At 42.0% G+C, this 15,688-nt stretch overlaps 1 protein-coding gene across 3 annotated transcripts in view; it reads right to left on the bottom strand.

Annotated features, from left to right (window-relative positions):
* Positions 1-15,688, bottom strand: part of LYST (lysosomal trafficking regulator) — a 75,865-nt gene that overhangs the window by 47,294 nt on the left and 12,883 nt on the right. For all 3 annotated transcript variants that reach the window (XM_081906739.1, XM_081906740.1, XM_081906741.1), the window contains exons 4-12: positions 15,144-15,234; positions 11,974-14,059; positions 10,706-11,651; positions 8,386-8,547; positions 6,736-6,892; positions 5,257-5,483; positions 3,884-3,950; positions 2,511-2,620; positions 1,120-1,543 (exon numbers count right to left, since the gene is read on the bottom strand). In XM_081906739.1, coding sequence (XP_081762865.1) covers positions 1,120-1,543; positions 2,511-2,620; positions 3,884-3,950; positions 5,257-5,483; positions 6,736-6,892; positions 8,386-8,547; positions 10,706-11,651; positions 11,974-14,059; positions 15,144-15,234 — 4,270 coding nt within the window. The remainder of the gene's footprint in view (positions 1-1,119; positions 1,544-2,510; positions 2,621-3,883; positions 3,951-5,256; positions 5,484-6,735; positions 6,893-8,385; positions 8,548-10,705; positions 11,652-11,973; positions 14,060-15,143; positions 15,235-15,688) is intronic.

The raw sequence follows: 15,688 nt of genomic DNA, 5'->3' as shown, positions 1-15,688 counted from the left end.
GAAAAACGGTTAAATCAGGTACATAGTTAAAACAATGGATGCTGACAAGTGCAACTGCTTTGCATTCTATAAAGTATAAAAATTTGGCTAGCATTCCATAAGATGGTTGAAACTAGAGTCCTAGCTGGATTTGAAATATAAACCGCAGGCATGCCCAAATTTCCTCTCCATTATGATTCCATTTTGCATTTCTTAGAGTGAGGAAAAACCAGTGATAAATTTATAGCTAGCTAAGAATGGTGAATTGCCTGCAGTTTTTCATATGCAAAATACCCTTGAGCTTTTCTCACAAATTGTATGTCATTAACACTATTAATGCAGGAGACAATTGAGAATGGAAAAACAGAAGCATGCATCCCAGCCAAGGTAGATTTGCATGCATATTAGAAACCCATTTAGAAAGCGGGGAGAGGGAAGCAGATTTAAGCCTCAAGCCTCTGGTGAAAATGACTAAAGAGCCTGCTGATCTGTGGTACTAAGACATGGAAATATGTTAAACCTTCAACTTAAACTAGGATCTGGAAAGTATCAAGCAAATAATACAGTTGTAAGCAAATGGCTTATTGTGTGACTTATGGTTCACGCATGCTAAGAAAACTTCAAGAGCCAACTATTTATAGCAGGGGTAAGCAAACCCTCAGGATCCCTTCCAAGTCCACAATTCTACGATTCTATGAAATTCCAAACTCCTATGTTTCAGTGGAATAAAAATATGCATGGTATGTTGGCTTTTGCAATAATTCTCTTTACTGGAATTGTCATATTCTTGTGCTCCATTGATTCTTGCTTTGTTGAAAAGTGTGTGTTTTATCTTGTTTTATTTAAAAATAAAAAAGTATTTTTTGAAAATACACAATGCTGTGATTTGGAGCTCCTTGCAGAAAAGCAATGTGTAATGTTTATCTATAGCTGGAATCTTTCAACTCAAAAAAACTCTCTTTGGAATCAATGTTCTTTCATCTGAATGTGCGGCACTATATGCAGTTAGAAGAATGACCTGATTTTTATACCATATACGTACATATACATATATATATATATATATATATATATATATATATATATATATTCTAAAGTCTTTACAGATTCAGTTTCATTGTATTACAGAATACAACTTACCCATATCATCAAAACTGCTGTCGTGTGAAATCAGTGATTTGCTCCTTCTTTTCATTCTTTTTGCTTTCTCTAAGGAAATGTCTACTTCATGAATGCGTTCCGTACAAAACCACAACGAGATGCTGAAACCTTCAGACATATGCGGCCAACAGTTTTGCCCAACCAGAGGCAAATGGATTGGAGCAACATGCCAAGAAGAAAGTAGATGGTGAGGCAAGCTCTCCCCCTCTGCTTCCTTCTTGGTCTGTGCAAACTTTGCTCGTCTTAGTAGTCCTATGGTTTTGCTGCCAAAACTGAGAGTTGGTTTTTGCGAAGGGCTACTTCCTGAATTTGGTATTTGATGCAAAGGAAATGAGATGTGATGTAAGGGCCTCATCTCGGTATTTGTCTCCAAAATCTTCAGAATTCCTTTGAGCAACGTGCTCTAAAAGAAATGAAAATAAGACTGGAAGTACGTAACTGTTCATTGCTATATACCCTAAACTGCAAGAATTAACAGTTTCACTTAGCTCACTTTAAAGAAACTGATGCAGCTCAAAAAGTTGTTTTGAGACAACTAATATTCAGTTTCCTCAAAGGTGAATTGCTCCATCCCCTTGATCATTTTGTTGCCCCTTTTCTGACCTTTCCCAACTCTACAATATCCTTCTACAAGTAACTTGTAACTGACGCACCTTGAACATGTGCTGCTTCAACTTTACACAGTTGAAGGTCACCTGGTTGAAATTACGTGAATTAAATCCATGGAAGCCAGAGAGCTTAAAAACTCTTTTTGCCCAGGTTGTTCCCAGTGCAGAAATAACTTTTAAGCTCTGACTTGTTTGTGGGTGGGGGGTGGTAAGACCCGTTTAGCGTGCCAGCTCCAGAAGGTGTTGTTTGTGTGGTGGCAGCTACAAGGAATTGGTTTGAGTATATGTGTTTTTGTGTATATGTGCCACCCCCAGAAGGCAACCCCTGTGCAAGACACTAGTTACCTGTAATGACAATGTGTCTAGTTGCAGCAAGGATTGCCAACTCGCTGCCCATGGGCCTTCAATTGTGGCTCTTAATAATTTTTTGGAATTGAGGGGGAGGGATCTAAGAGCAGGGCAGAGGGTTGCTGGACCCGGAAAGGCCCATCCCATAGCATTCTTATTTGTTTGGAAGGCTGTTGGAGAGAAAGAGAGATGTGGCAGGAATGGCTTCCCCTCTCGGCTACTGACCCATCCTGCTTGTTTGCTCACTTGCTGCCTGCCAGCCATGTGTAGCTGGCACTTGCTTCACCCACACTATCTGATTAGGGGGCTGACATACCACTTCACTCTGAAAATGCTAAATAAAATCAAAAGAGCTACTATATCAACATTGGCAGTGTACTTCGAAGTACTTCATTTCATTCTAAAAAAAATTACCGTAGATGGCGTTTTTTCCAAAAAGATTCTTAAAAGAAGAGTCAGCTCTTCTGAACAGGTCTTTGAACTCATTAGAGACACCAGCAGATCCACCAGCACCTGCTGACATGCTGAAAAGCAACAGCATCATTCATTTTAAAATGTTATCAAAACTACCAAAGTTATTAAAATAAGCAGCTAGAATCCAAGAAGTCACCCGGTCAACCCCTCTCCCCATCCTGATAGCAGTTCTTGCATTGCTGAGTAATATTTCTCTTAAAACACAGGAAAACTTCAAGAGCAACCACTGATCCTGCACAGAATTGTCACCAGAAAAAGACTGAAAAATCTTGATATGCTGCTTTTACAGGCTGGTACATAAGCATTTCAACAACATAAAATAGTTTTGCTACTAACATTTCTATCCCATTGTATATGGGGAAAACCTCAAAGTGCCTTGTCCCCAGGAGCAGGGGGTGTCTCTGAGGTAGATGATAGCCTGATTAATACTTATCTAGGTTAAACAATGCAACAGCACTACAGTGCCTCGGGTTAAGTACCTCGGGTTAAGTACTTAATTCGTTCCAGAGGTCTGTTCTTAACCTGAAACTGTTCTTTACCTGAAGCACCACTTTAGCTAATGGGGCCTCCTGCCACCACACCGCAGGAGAACGATTTCTGTTCTCATGCTGAAGCAAAGTTCTTAACACGAGGTAATATTTCTGGGTTAGCGCAGTCTGTAACCTGAAGCGTATGTAATCCGAGGTAGCACTGTATATACTATCAGACCACCTCTCAAAGCAAACTAGAATCAAAACATTTGCACAGTGGAATTAAAGCAGCAACAAAAATTTCTAGGAAGAAAAATAGAAACTTTCCAATGGTATGAAGGCTACTAAATGGTAGTCTTTCCAATGGTATGAAGGCTACTAAAATCCTAAGTCACATTATTTAGGTATATAATATGTTAATTAACAATTGCCCATGTGACTCAAGACAGGCTGTGACCAAACTCTTCATATCTCTGTTTAGTGGATACATACTATGAAGTCAAGATCCTAATGATGTAATATTCACTTACTCCATTATTCTTAGTTTCAATCTATGTCCTAAGAAGAAGACATTTCTGGCAGAAGAAATTGTCAACCAAAAATCTTGAGACCCAAAACAAAAATTGACTTAAGGCTATTGGCCCACCATGGCTATACTTCTTTCTTTAAACCGAGAAGCATTCAATCTTAAAATTTTCTGGAATGCATTTGACACTCATTGGGGCCAGTATGAACGTAATGCTAAACTCATGTCTCAGTGAGACCTATAAATTTATAGTTAAGAGTACCTGCCCAGGTGAGCGGTACCCAAAAAGGTAAATATTGCTTTTATTTATAACTCACCATGAAAATTGGAATCTGTCTGTGTCAATATGTGGAGGAACCCTACCAAGAGACTCTTTACAGCTCCCTAGAAATAATAATAAAAAAATTATATACTGAACAATCATTTTGAATTAGCAAAATGCCCACCAAGTGATGGGGAAGTATGTACTTAGAAAATGGGCTTCAGGTTAGTGGCTGACTGAGTACTAGTCCCAACCTCCTTCTAAGCTGGCTTTGCCTGACCTTGTCCTTTCCCCTCAGACTTCCTCTCCCAGTTGATTACCTCAACTGCAGAGTTACCTCAGTGCTCTCTTTGCCTTCACTTGAAGACCATCCTAATGACATTAAGATGACTACCAAATAGAGAACAGATATATGGGAATGTGGCCTACAGATGCACTAGTGCTTAATGAACTGCACAATGAACAGATCTTGTTTTTGTTTTCTTCAAGCCTTGGAGATTGTGTCTGTGTCCTTAAGTCCAGCACTCGTCCAGAAAAAGAGACATTCTGGTTGTTGCTCACCTCTGCTGTTGTTCTCACCCACATTTATTCTAGACCCTATGCTTCTAGGCTAGGGGTGCCCCAACTTTTTTCCAAAGAGGGCCAGATTTGATGAAGTGAACATACAATTTTACCCCAAAGTTGTTGAGCTTTTTTAAAAGGATTTTACCCCAGGAGATATACTGCCACAGGGGCCAGATTAAATCGGATTAGCCCCCTGAAACAGACTTTGGACATGCCAGTTCTAGGCCAACTGAGAATGGTATTCTCTGCCTCTTTTGCTAGTGTGAGGCAAGCTGATTCATGCACACGCAAATAGGTCTGAGCTGGGATGTGATTTGCTGAAATGATTACTGCCATTGGAACACTGATGGCTCTCCTAAAACAGAGGAAAGCAATGGGGGGCAGGTAAGAAAATAAGGGATCACGGGCTTGAAAGGTTCCTTGAATTGTCTATGACCTTCCCATCTTTCTATCCCACCTACATTGGCCAAGTAATTCAGGGACAGACGAGCAGAGACTTGTGAATGTGTGGGACCCTGTTGCAGAACTTATTAAACATCACTACTGTATAGCACCTCCAGTACTTTGGCCACCTCATGAGAAGAGAAGACTCCCTGGAGAAGACCCTGATGCTGGGAAAGATGGAGGGCACAAGGAGAAGGGGGCGACAGAGGACAAGATGGTTGGATAGTGTTTTCAAGGTTACCAGCATGAGTCTGACCAAACTGCGGGAGGCAGTGGAGGACAGAGGTGCCTGGCGTTCTCTGGTCCATGGGGTCACGAAGAGTCGGACACGGCTGAACGACTAAACAACAACAACAACAACACTGTATAGCACATGTGTATACTATATATGTGCAAGGTCACAGAATTGGCGTCACTTACCTGCTGCATAAGTAACATTGCATTTTTCCCCTTCAGCCTGATTGCTTTCAAGAAGCTCTGGAAAACATGTGTAAGGACATCTAGGCTTGGGTTGCTAGCAGAGAGTAAATGCAATTCCAACATACAGATTTCAGGATATATTAATTCCCCTTGGATGAGGTTTTCTGCTGTGTCACTGGCAAAACTGGAATAGCCGAAACATCCTTTATCTTTCTTAATGTCTGTTCCTAGAAAGGAAGGCACATGGTTATCTGCTGAAATTCAGCTACTCTCTGCCTTATCTTTTTGCCCCTACTACCCAACTTTTAATTAACAAGGATCTGGTGTGGTTATCAGACAACCGGGATCTTTTTAAGCATACAATTATCATGCAGAAATGCACAAAGTAAACCATGCATGTTTATATACTAATCGACTCATCGGGCAGTGGGTTGAAAATTGACAAGCATTTCCACTACAATAATCCATTTTTTTAATCTTTCTATTTACTGGTGTGCTTATGCCTCAACACCACTACTGCATGCAGACACTTTTGTGCCATCCTGCTTAAGGAAAATCATAACCTACAAAGCGCCTGCTTTATAAAAGGTTGAGCTGTACACTGAAAGCTTCAAATACCACTATCAATTTTAAAAAATAAATAAATTACAGGTCCCATGAGCAAAAAAAAAAAAAGCAAGAGTTATGACTTGTCTACTCATTTCACAAGTTTATAAGAAATCTGGAACCAGGGGAATACAGCAGCAGCAACTGCTGTGATTCAATAGTAATATTTTTAAATTTTGCAGATCATAGGCAATGCTGCCAACATGCTCCTCCTCTCCTGACTCAGGCAAGCAGACTACAAAACAATGAGTGAATATAAGCAGCAAATGTGACTTTAAGATGACAGCCAGCCAAAAACCAATACAGATTCGTCTGTACAAGTTGCCAGAACAAATAAGTCCACAGGGTTCCAGTATTCTTACATCATGGTAACCTTATTTAATGGTTTGCCATGTGTGTGACAATCTCGCCCGCTTTGTTCTTTCCTGCTACTATACTGGAGAAAGAAACACGATCACTGGCTTAGTGTTAACGTTTGAACTGGAGACTGTGGGTTTTTCTCCTTCAAACAGATGATGATCAATAGCCAAGGTTTGTACTTGGCTTGCTGATAGTGGTTTGGAGTGAAACAAACCACAATGCCCAGTACAGACATAATGCTAATACTGTACAGGAATTGTGGTCCATTTTTCCATGCACTGAAGGGGAAGAGCAGAGATCAGAACAATCATGGTAAACTCTTAACTATGCTTTACCATGACATGTGAACTGGACCACTGTATTTAAAGATTCACCATCAAATCATGATTCAGCCACCAGAGCTGGAAAACTATGCCTGGTGAGTCCACACACATGTGAATGCTGCTGGAACGTAAACCAAGATGTATCTGAGAAAACCATGGGTGCATCACATGAAATTAAGTTCAGACTTACCTTCATCCTTGCTTTCACTGTCATCAGGATTGCTTTCACTGTCTGCATCATAGCCTTCTTCTTCAGCAAAAAATGTAAAGCCACAGCACTGGGATTCTTCAGCTTCTTCAGATATATCACCAGCCTGAGGTGCAGGTTCCTTTTCAGACTGCTGGATCTGTGACATGCATATTTTATATGTTTAAGCTCATCCATTAAAAACCTGCAGAAGATTCTGGGCTTCATAGAATATTTGACCACAGTCAAGTATTTTCAAATAGACAAGATTTGACACATCCCCTTACTTCAATCGTTATGGATTCTAGCTGTTCTGTCATCTTGGCACTTGGAATACTGTTTAACTGTTGTGCAGAGTGTAGAGGTTACATACAAGAGCAGAAAGAACAAGACGGACCATGAAGTTATCCAAAGACGTTCCAATAAAACTGCATTCAGCAAATAAATGTCTTCAGCAAAACCCAAAATGTCTTCATGTTCAAGTCCACATAGACATCCTGGCCCACAACTTATGAAGCTTCCTCACTTGCCCACTTTCTTGCAGTCAACAGAAGGCAGACCTTCCAGCTGTCCTCAAGTTCTGCTTTTCAGAACTTCCAAAAAAAAAATTAGGGGAGTGGGAAGAAGAAGAAGAAGAAGAAGAAGAAGAAGAAGAAGAAGAAGAAGAAGAAGAAGAAGATCTCTCCAGGCAGCTTCAGGGCAATTTAAAACCACAACAATAGATGCTCAGCTATAATGCACACCACAGATTAGGAAAGATAGCACCAAGTTCAAGAAGATGTCAGCATGGCTAATCAGCAGAGACAAGGAATCTATTTAAGACAATAAGGCTTCCTTCAGAAAATGGATGCCTTGTGCCCAAATGAGAAAAGGAACAGAAGAAAAAGGAAAAGAAACTTGCACAAAAAGGTGACTGGAGTAACTTCCCTTTGAGGAAAGATTACAATATTTGTGGCTTTTCTATTTACAAAAAAAGGTAAGTAAGGTGAAGGTGTCTATAATAATGCATGTTGCAGAGAAAGTGGGTAAAGAGATATTTTACTTCCTCACTCATACCCAGGGCCATCAAATGAAGATGAAGGTTGGAAGATTCAAGATAAACAGCACATAGCTAAACTACGGAATTATGTAGTGATGGTTACCAGTTTATGATTACTTTAAAGGGGGATTTGTAAAATTCACAGAAGATACGGCTCCAAGCCATGATGGCTATGGGCCACCTCCAGCATCAGAATGCCAATGGTGGGGGACAACAGCAATAGCCCTTGTCTCCTGCATGTGAGCTTCCTATTGTCGCCTTCTTAATCAGTGTGGGAAAGCAAAAAGCTGGACTTGATAGGCCTTTGTCCTGATTGAGCAGGGCTGTTCTTATGTTAGTCCCTATATTTTCCATGCCCAGAGGTTTGATACAGGAGAAGGCAACTCCTTTATTCCTATGCCCGTCAAGTCACTCCTTCGCTATGCCCTATGAGAGATTTTTCTAATTCTGACCCATCTGCTATCTGAACTGTTTGTAAATAGCCTACTGTTTCTGATGACTGATGGTACAAATATAACGCTTATTAATGTTCCGTAACATATCATGAGAACATAAATTAGGCTATCAGACAAGCAAGCAGGCAATACAAAACATGCATTTTTATCTAATTATACCTTTTCTTTCTTCTCTTCAGAATGATCAAGATCAGCAGAATAGGTTCCCAAAGCAACTCGAAGCAAAGAATCAAATAAAGGCTTCACCAAGTCAGTCTCCATTATTCTAGATTTTGTAAGATGGTCCCGCATTTCAAGTAATATATCTTCCGCACACACATTCTACATTCAAGTAGGGGGGAAATATGCTTACAAGCTTGTCCTGGTTAAATAAAATGGTACTAAAAGCAATTACAGTTTCTTGACTATTTAAATTCCTGGCCTTCTCACAATTGCCAACATCACAACATCAAGAACTAAGCATATTTGCTTTGAGGGTCTTCTTTGTTTTGTTTTTACAACCAAGCAGTATATAAATTTTATGAAATTAATAAACAATGTGCTTTTTTGCATGTTACACCTGGTATATAGATCACTATGATTTCCTCTGAACAGTTCTAATTTCTTGGTAGATTTCACACAATATATATTTGGTTAATAATAATAATAATAATAATAATAATAATAGCAATAAATTTATTATTTCTACCCTGCCCATCTGACTGGGTTGCCCCAGTCACTCTGGGTAGCTTCCAGCATATACAGGGTGAGTCTTTTAAAAGAGGCCCAGTGGAACATGTGTCTTCTGTATCCACGGGGCCTCTTTTAAAGGACCCACCCTGTATAAATACATAGTAAAACATTATACATGGTTCGAAAACCTAAATGAAAAACACACCCAATTACAGCACTCAAGCCTTAAAAGCGGCAAGATAATACAAAACAAGAAGAAATGTGTCATGTGAATAAGTCTCAATGCACCTAATCTTTAGGTTTCTCTCTGGTCGGGGACAGAGGGTGGCGCTTGGGGGGGAATTGTCATCGCGCCACTCCTTGGTGTGTGGAGTGCCTCAGGGTGCGATTCTCTCCCCGATGCTTTTTAACATCTTTATGCGCCCCCTCGCCCAGCTTGTCCGGAGTTTCGGGCTGGGCTGCCATCAGTATGCTGATGACACCCAACTCTATCTGTTGATGGATGGCCATCCTGACTCGGCCCCAGACACACTGATCAGATGCTTGGAAGCTGTGGCTGGATGGTTACGTGGGAGCCGGTTGAAGTTAAATCCTTCGAAGACAGAGGTCCTCTGGCTGGGACGGGATGATATGGGACTGAGGGGGCAGCTCCCATCTCTTGCGGGGGTGCAATTAGTGCCAGCACCGTCCGTTAAGAGTTTGGGTGTAATCTTCGATACCTCCCTCTCCATGGAGGCGCAGATTGCAGCTATTACAAAGGCGGCATTTTTTCATCTCCGCCAAGCTAAGCAGTTGGCTCCTTACCTCTCTCGCCCTGACCTAGCTACTGTGATCCACGCGACGGTCACCTCCAGACTGGATTATTGTAACTCGCTCTACGTGGGGCTGCCCTTGAGACTGACCCAAAAACTCCAGCGGGTGCAGAATGCCGCAGCGAGACTCCTTACGGGGTCTTCGCTGCGAGATCACATTCATCCGGTGCTATACCAGCTGCACTGGCGCCCGGTGGAGTACAGGATCAGGTTTAAGGTGCTGGTTTTAACCTTCAAAGCCCTATACGGCCTAGGACCCTCGTACCTACGGGACCGCCTCTCCTGGTATGCCCCACAGAGGAACCTACGGTCTTCAAACAAAAACACCTTGAAGGTCCCAGGCCACAGAGAGGTTAGGCTGGCCTCAACTAGAGCCAGGGCCTTTTCAGCTGCGGCTCCAACCTGGTGGAATGCTCTGTCACAAGAGACAAGGGCCCTGCAGGACTTGACATCTTTCCGTAGGGCCTGCAAGACAGAGCTGTTCCGCCAGGCCTTTGGTTAGGGCGCAGCCTGACTCCCTCCTTTGGCAACCTTTACAAAACTTTATGGCTGCCATCAATCTTGATTTTAATTAATTTTTATAATGTTTTATAATGTCGCACTATTTTGGTGTTGTTAGCCGCCCTGAGCCCGGCTTCGGCTGGGGAGGGCGGGATATAAATAAAATTTATTATTATTATTATTATTATTAGGTTACTTTCACTACATTTCCTCAGGCTGAACACTGTGTCCAGATCTCTCTATGGAGATGCGTTTCACACTTTATGCCCAATTACTTTATTCTTATTCCTGCAACAGCTTGTTTTCCTTCAATGGAACCGTCCGCTGTGTACCATTTAAAATGTTACAATTTGACTAAATTTAATTGGAAGTTCAGCTTGCCATCTAGAAAGTAAGATGCGACTTTAAAATCCAGAACAGTAGTTGTTTTCCTTCCTACCTCTAAAACAGTTTTTAAATGACAATATGAATGTAATTTTTTCATGGCAGGTTACCTGGGGAAGAGACTCCATTTCTGACTTCTGCTGGAAATTATTTGCACTGTGTAAACAAATAGCTAGCAGAGCTTCCAAGAGTCTTATACCCTGGAGCGACCACTCGTTTTCCTGCATGAAAGCTCTTTTCAACGCTGCAGTGCCATCAGCTGAATTTTGTTCCACTCTTGAATGGTCACAGGAAGGGCATTCAGGTTGTCCTACACCGTCAAGATTTTCGTCAAGACTATCCTGATCTGACTGCCCTCTCTCATTACTCATTTCAACAGGCTTCTCCTGCTCGCCTTGCTCCTTGGCTCCTTTTTTGGCAAGTTTCTGAATAATCATGGCTATCAATTTATGACATACTTCAAAGCCACCAAGTCTATGGAACTGTCTTTGGAAAACGGAGCTGCACAAATAGATCCAGCGGCACATCGACCAAATGTCTGCTGCCCTATGGATATGTTCCAAAGAAGGCAAAGAGAGACTTTCTGGTGACAGACATGGGAGCCTGTGGCTCAAAGGCTCACTAGCTGTGCTGTCATAACCTGAAGTATCCTCAGAATCATTAGTGGAATCTTGATCAGCCTCTGCTTCCTTACTCACACATAAGAAAGCAACACAGAGAAATATGTTTATCATGTTGACGTGAACATCTTGACTGACTGATTTCTTCTTCTTTGGATAGACTTCTTTGAGCCCAGCGTAAAATTTGGTCAGGCTTTGAGGCACATCTGAAGCGACTTGCTGCCTATGAACCAAAGCACCTAATTCTAACGCAGACTTCTTTTGCTCATTGTCTAAGACATCTAAGTCTGGAATCACTTGGTCCATCTGCTGGTCTCCAAGGCAAAATATTAATGTTTCGAACACTTTCAAAGAATAACTTCTTACAGAGTCCAAGTAATGCAATTCAGTCATTTGATTTATTCCATTGCAGCTTATGAACAACTCTCTTACTATTCTGTGGAGAAAAGCAGAAAACCAATTAGATAGAAAAGGAACCCCCAAAATTAGCATACTGTGGGTTGTATCCGATTGTGTACCTCTGCCGGGGGCAGCTGGTACTGAGGGTCAGTGCCACACACCGGACCTCCTGTCAGCAAACACGATTCTATGATTATTGTGCTTACTGAGAGGGAGGGTGTCAGGGAAGAAAGTGTAAGGAGGTAAGTGCCAATCCAGCAGTCCCACCACTGTTCCTGTACCAAATTCCCTGCTGCCCTGCCTTGTCTATGAGTCTCTGATCAAGCCCAATCCCCCAACAATTAAGAAAGGTAACATACCTGGATTTAAACAGCGCAGGCAGAGTCTGCAAATAGATCTGAAGCACTTCCTGAGGCAAACTCCATTTGTGGTAGCTGCCTGCTTGGCTGATGGCTGTGGTAACGCCTAGTTGTTGAGAGTTATGAGCCAATTCAACACCTCTCTGGAGCACTGGGCTGAATATATAATTGTACAGTTTCCACTGAATGACTTCGTTGCCTTTCTGAATCAAATTGCAAACATGGCTGGCTATCTGCATGCAGCGCAGTTTGTCGTCCTCTTCAAAAACAAGGCTCTGGTAGGCCTCCAAGGCATCCCACTTCAGCAGCATGTCTTCAGACCCTCTGCTAGGCAAAATTCCTTGAAACCTATAGGGAGTTGAAGAACTTGATGGGGAAACGTCAGTGGCATTCCCATGCAAGACATCATCCAGTTCAGCAAGCTGATCACAGTCAATGGTACAAATGTTGCAGGAGGCCTGTGTGAGTTTCTGAGAGACCTGCGCTCCTCCCAGTTGGTCCAATATAAATTTATTAAGGATGCTTAATATATGTGGCTGAAAGTTTTTCAATACTTGTGATCTGAAAGAATGAAGCAAGGGGGTGATTACAGACCTGGGGTCCATGCAACAACATATACCCACATTATGGACACCGGACAAGATCTGAAAACATGTGCTGTTAAGTGAAACCAGTTCCAGCAGCCGCAAACACTGGTGAGCGCAGACAGCGACGCAGCAGCACCGGTCAGGATAATGAACTTCCCCATCCAGCGTTTCTTCAAATGGGTTCTTGGAGACTTGGTTTTTAAAAGTAGAAACTGGGAGCCCTGAGAGGTCTCTGTGGTGATGCATGAAGTGAGAGTACTCACATCGCCTGTGCCGCTTTCTGGTGCACACAGACTGATGAAGTTGCTCCGACTTCACTTTTTTGATGGTGCTGATTATTTTCATGATGCTGTTAATGAGGGCTGAGAGGTATTCCGATGCTTCTGATTTTATCTCAGTTTCCCTCGCCACCAACCATTCCATCTGCAGCACAGTGGTCTCAAACAGTCTGAATCCCTGATGCTGTATGAACTCGTGAGCGAGATCCATTGCTTGACTGAAATAAATTGGATTGGAGGCGGCACTCTGAAGGCAGCAGATCAGGATCTGCAGAACTCCTTCTATAAACTCTGGCAAAAGAAGGGCTCTGTGGCAGTATCTTGAGACGGCGAGGCTGCCTTGAATTTCCTTCTGTAAAGCTCCCTTTTGCCCAGAAGCAAAAGGCTCGTATGTTTTTTCCAGCAAACATTTAGTTTTTAAAGCTGCTCTAAGCAAATCAATTAGATTTTTCCTTAAGTTGCCAGGCATGGTCTCAGCGTTGTTGACGTCCACAGCCATCAGGTGCAAGACTGTCCTAAAGAGCATCCTCTGAGTCAGGGCAACTGATTCCTCTGCCCAGCTTGAGGAAACGGCTTCATTTTCAGCAGTACTGCTTGCACTGTAGCAGTCTCCAAGTTTGGACAAAAGTTCCGTTAGTGTGCACACTACATTTGCTGCCAGCGCCGACTTGTGATTCACAGAAATATCAAACTTGCATATTTTTTCAAGCAACAATAGTAAGACATGACACAAGTCAAAGGGAGAATTGTCCTGGCAGCTGACAGGTGGTGAAGCGGGCTCCTCTGAAGTCTCAGAACTGATTTTTTTCACTGGAATAACCTGTTCAGAGTCACCTAGGTGCTCCCTACTGAGATTACAACTCTGGACTTCTCCAACTTCTAGAAAGCTGCCTTTCCCTGTAATGTATTGTTCCTTAGGTGGGTTTGTTAGAAAAGGCTGCAGGATTTGGGACCTCCTGTGTTTCATAATCACAGCCGTCTTCTCATCTGAATTGCCTTCTGAATCAGAGGTGGATAGCTGGGATTTCCTTGCATCCCTCACAGAATAGCGATGAGTAGTTTTGCGCTGCCGTCTACTTTTCCGGGAGCTTAATTTTACAGACACCTGGGCAGACAAATGAGGATTTTCTTCTAGATCTTCTTTTTCCTGAGTAGATTTGAGAGAACCCGGAGTTGCCTCTTTGGTCAAGCATATATCAACACAGAAGGGCAGATTAAAATCTGTCGGGAGTCAAAAATTACAGTTAGATGATTTCAACTATGGAGCCTCAGAGCCAGTCTAAACATGATCCAGGAGTATAAAGTTATACATGCAAGTCTTGAGCTCGTACGGCCTCAGCAACTACACCAAGAATCTTTAAGATGAACTGAGGCCTACATAGATAAGCAGGTCCCAGTTATGTTTGTGCCCCATTACCTAGGTCCTACACAAAGTGGAGAGGATGTACGGAACTCACTCCCAATACACCATTATACAATTGTACTCTCACATTTGATACATATACATGCAAATATTTTCAGGACCTTGAATGTTCTATGCTAGAGATGCTCCCTGAATCAGTGCCCTAACTGCAGTGCAGGCTATTCACGCACTTTAAAAAGTGCATACAGTAAGATTTAGGGTGCTATCCAATCCTAGCCAAGTGACTTAAGTCCACTTAATTGATTCCAATGTATTGTAAGCAGAATTATCCTTCCTCTCCTATGCTGCACCCTATACTCCTATTCAGATCTGCTTTGGAGGGGATATCCAAACCCTCCAGAACAGATTCAGGGCAATGCAGAGGGAAGGAGAAGACCCGCTGCTCTGTTCTGCTCTTACACAGAGGTCACTGGATACAACCCATTGATTTCAACTGTTCTACTCTGTGACATCGCTCATAAAAGTCTGCAGTTATACATACATAATCTGCAGAAAAATAATGCTATTTATGTGCATAGAAAAATAAACAACTAAGATTTTACCACTTTGCATATGAGATATAGGAAATTCAGGGCAGTTTCCCATTTAAGCATCCTGTTAGTGCAGGGATTTTTGCTTGCACGATGGGGCATTTCCCACCCCCTCTCCTCCTACTGTGCCTTCCACAAACCCGGCTCCAGGGGGTTGGGAGAACCTGCAAAACATATTTAGGGACTGTGCAGGAGGAGGAGTGGGGAAGGAAATCCTTGCACTCACAGAATGTTCACGTAGCGCCATGTTGGCTACAACCCTAAAAGACATGACCAAAATTCAGAACAAATATCCAAGTATATATCTTGAATAATGAAGAGGCATTTCTTCATGTGTGTAAAGAACATGTACCTAATGCCTTTTCTTCTTGTACAGGTATTTTCCATACTAGTGGCAGAAGTGAGAGGAGGAGAGTAAGGAGGTCTTCTCGACAGGTCAGTTCCTGTTTAGGAAACAAAGGCTTGCTTATATTCTGTATCTTTACGGAAAGATAGAAACTGTTATCCACCACAGATTCAAAACATTTGGTTTAAAGCTTCTTCGCTTTCATTTTAATACCTTTCCCAAAGCCTCCAACATTTATTTCTGTAGTGTGACACACCAACAGCATGATTTAAGTTTTAAATTCAGCCAAGTGAGAGTCAGGCTTAAAAGGCCGCAAACCAATCTAAAGGCATGTAGGTATTTAGCATATCCTTGTAATAAAACTTTCCAAGCTGAAATAATTCCTCGCTCCTAGAAGAGTATTATTCAACGAAAAAAACAAATCACTTCTGCTGGTTTGGAGCAGCCTGGCATGAGGCAAGAAGCAATTAAAATGCTGGTTTTTATAACTTAACTGCCCATGGTAAAATAAATTCATTTAGAAAGTTAAACTAGCATTTCATCTATACATA

This window comes from Podarcis melisellensis (assembly GCF_964234715.1).
Source record: "Podarcis melisellensis genome assembly, chromosome: 3".
In the NCBI taxonomy this organism is placed as follows: Eukaryota; Metazoa; Chordata; class Lepidosauria; order Squamata; family Lacertidae; genus Podarcis; species Podarcis melisellensis.
The sequence above is the reverse complement of the archived record's forward strand: the minus strand, read 5'-3'. Positions and strand labels throughout refer to the sequence as shown.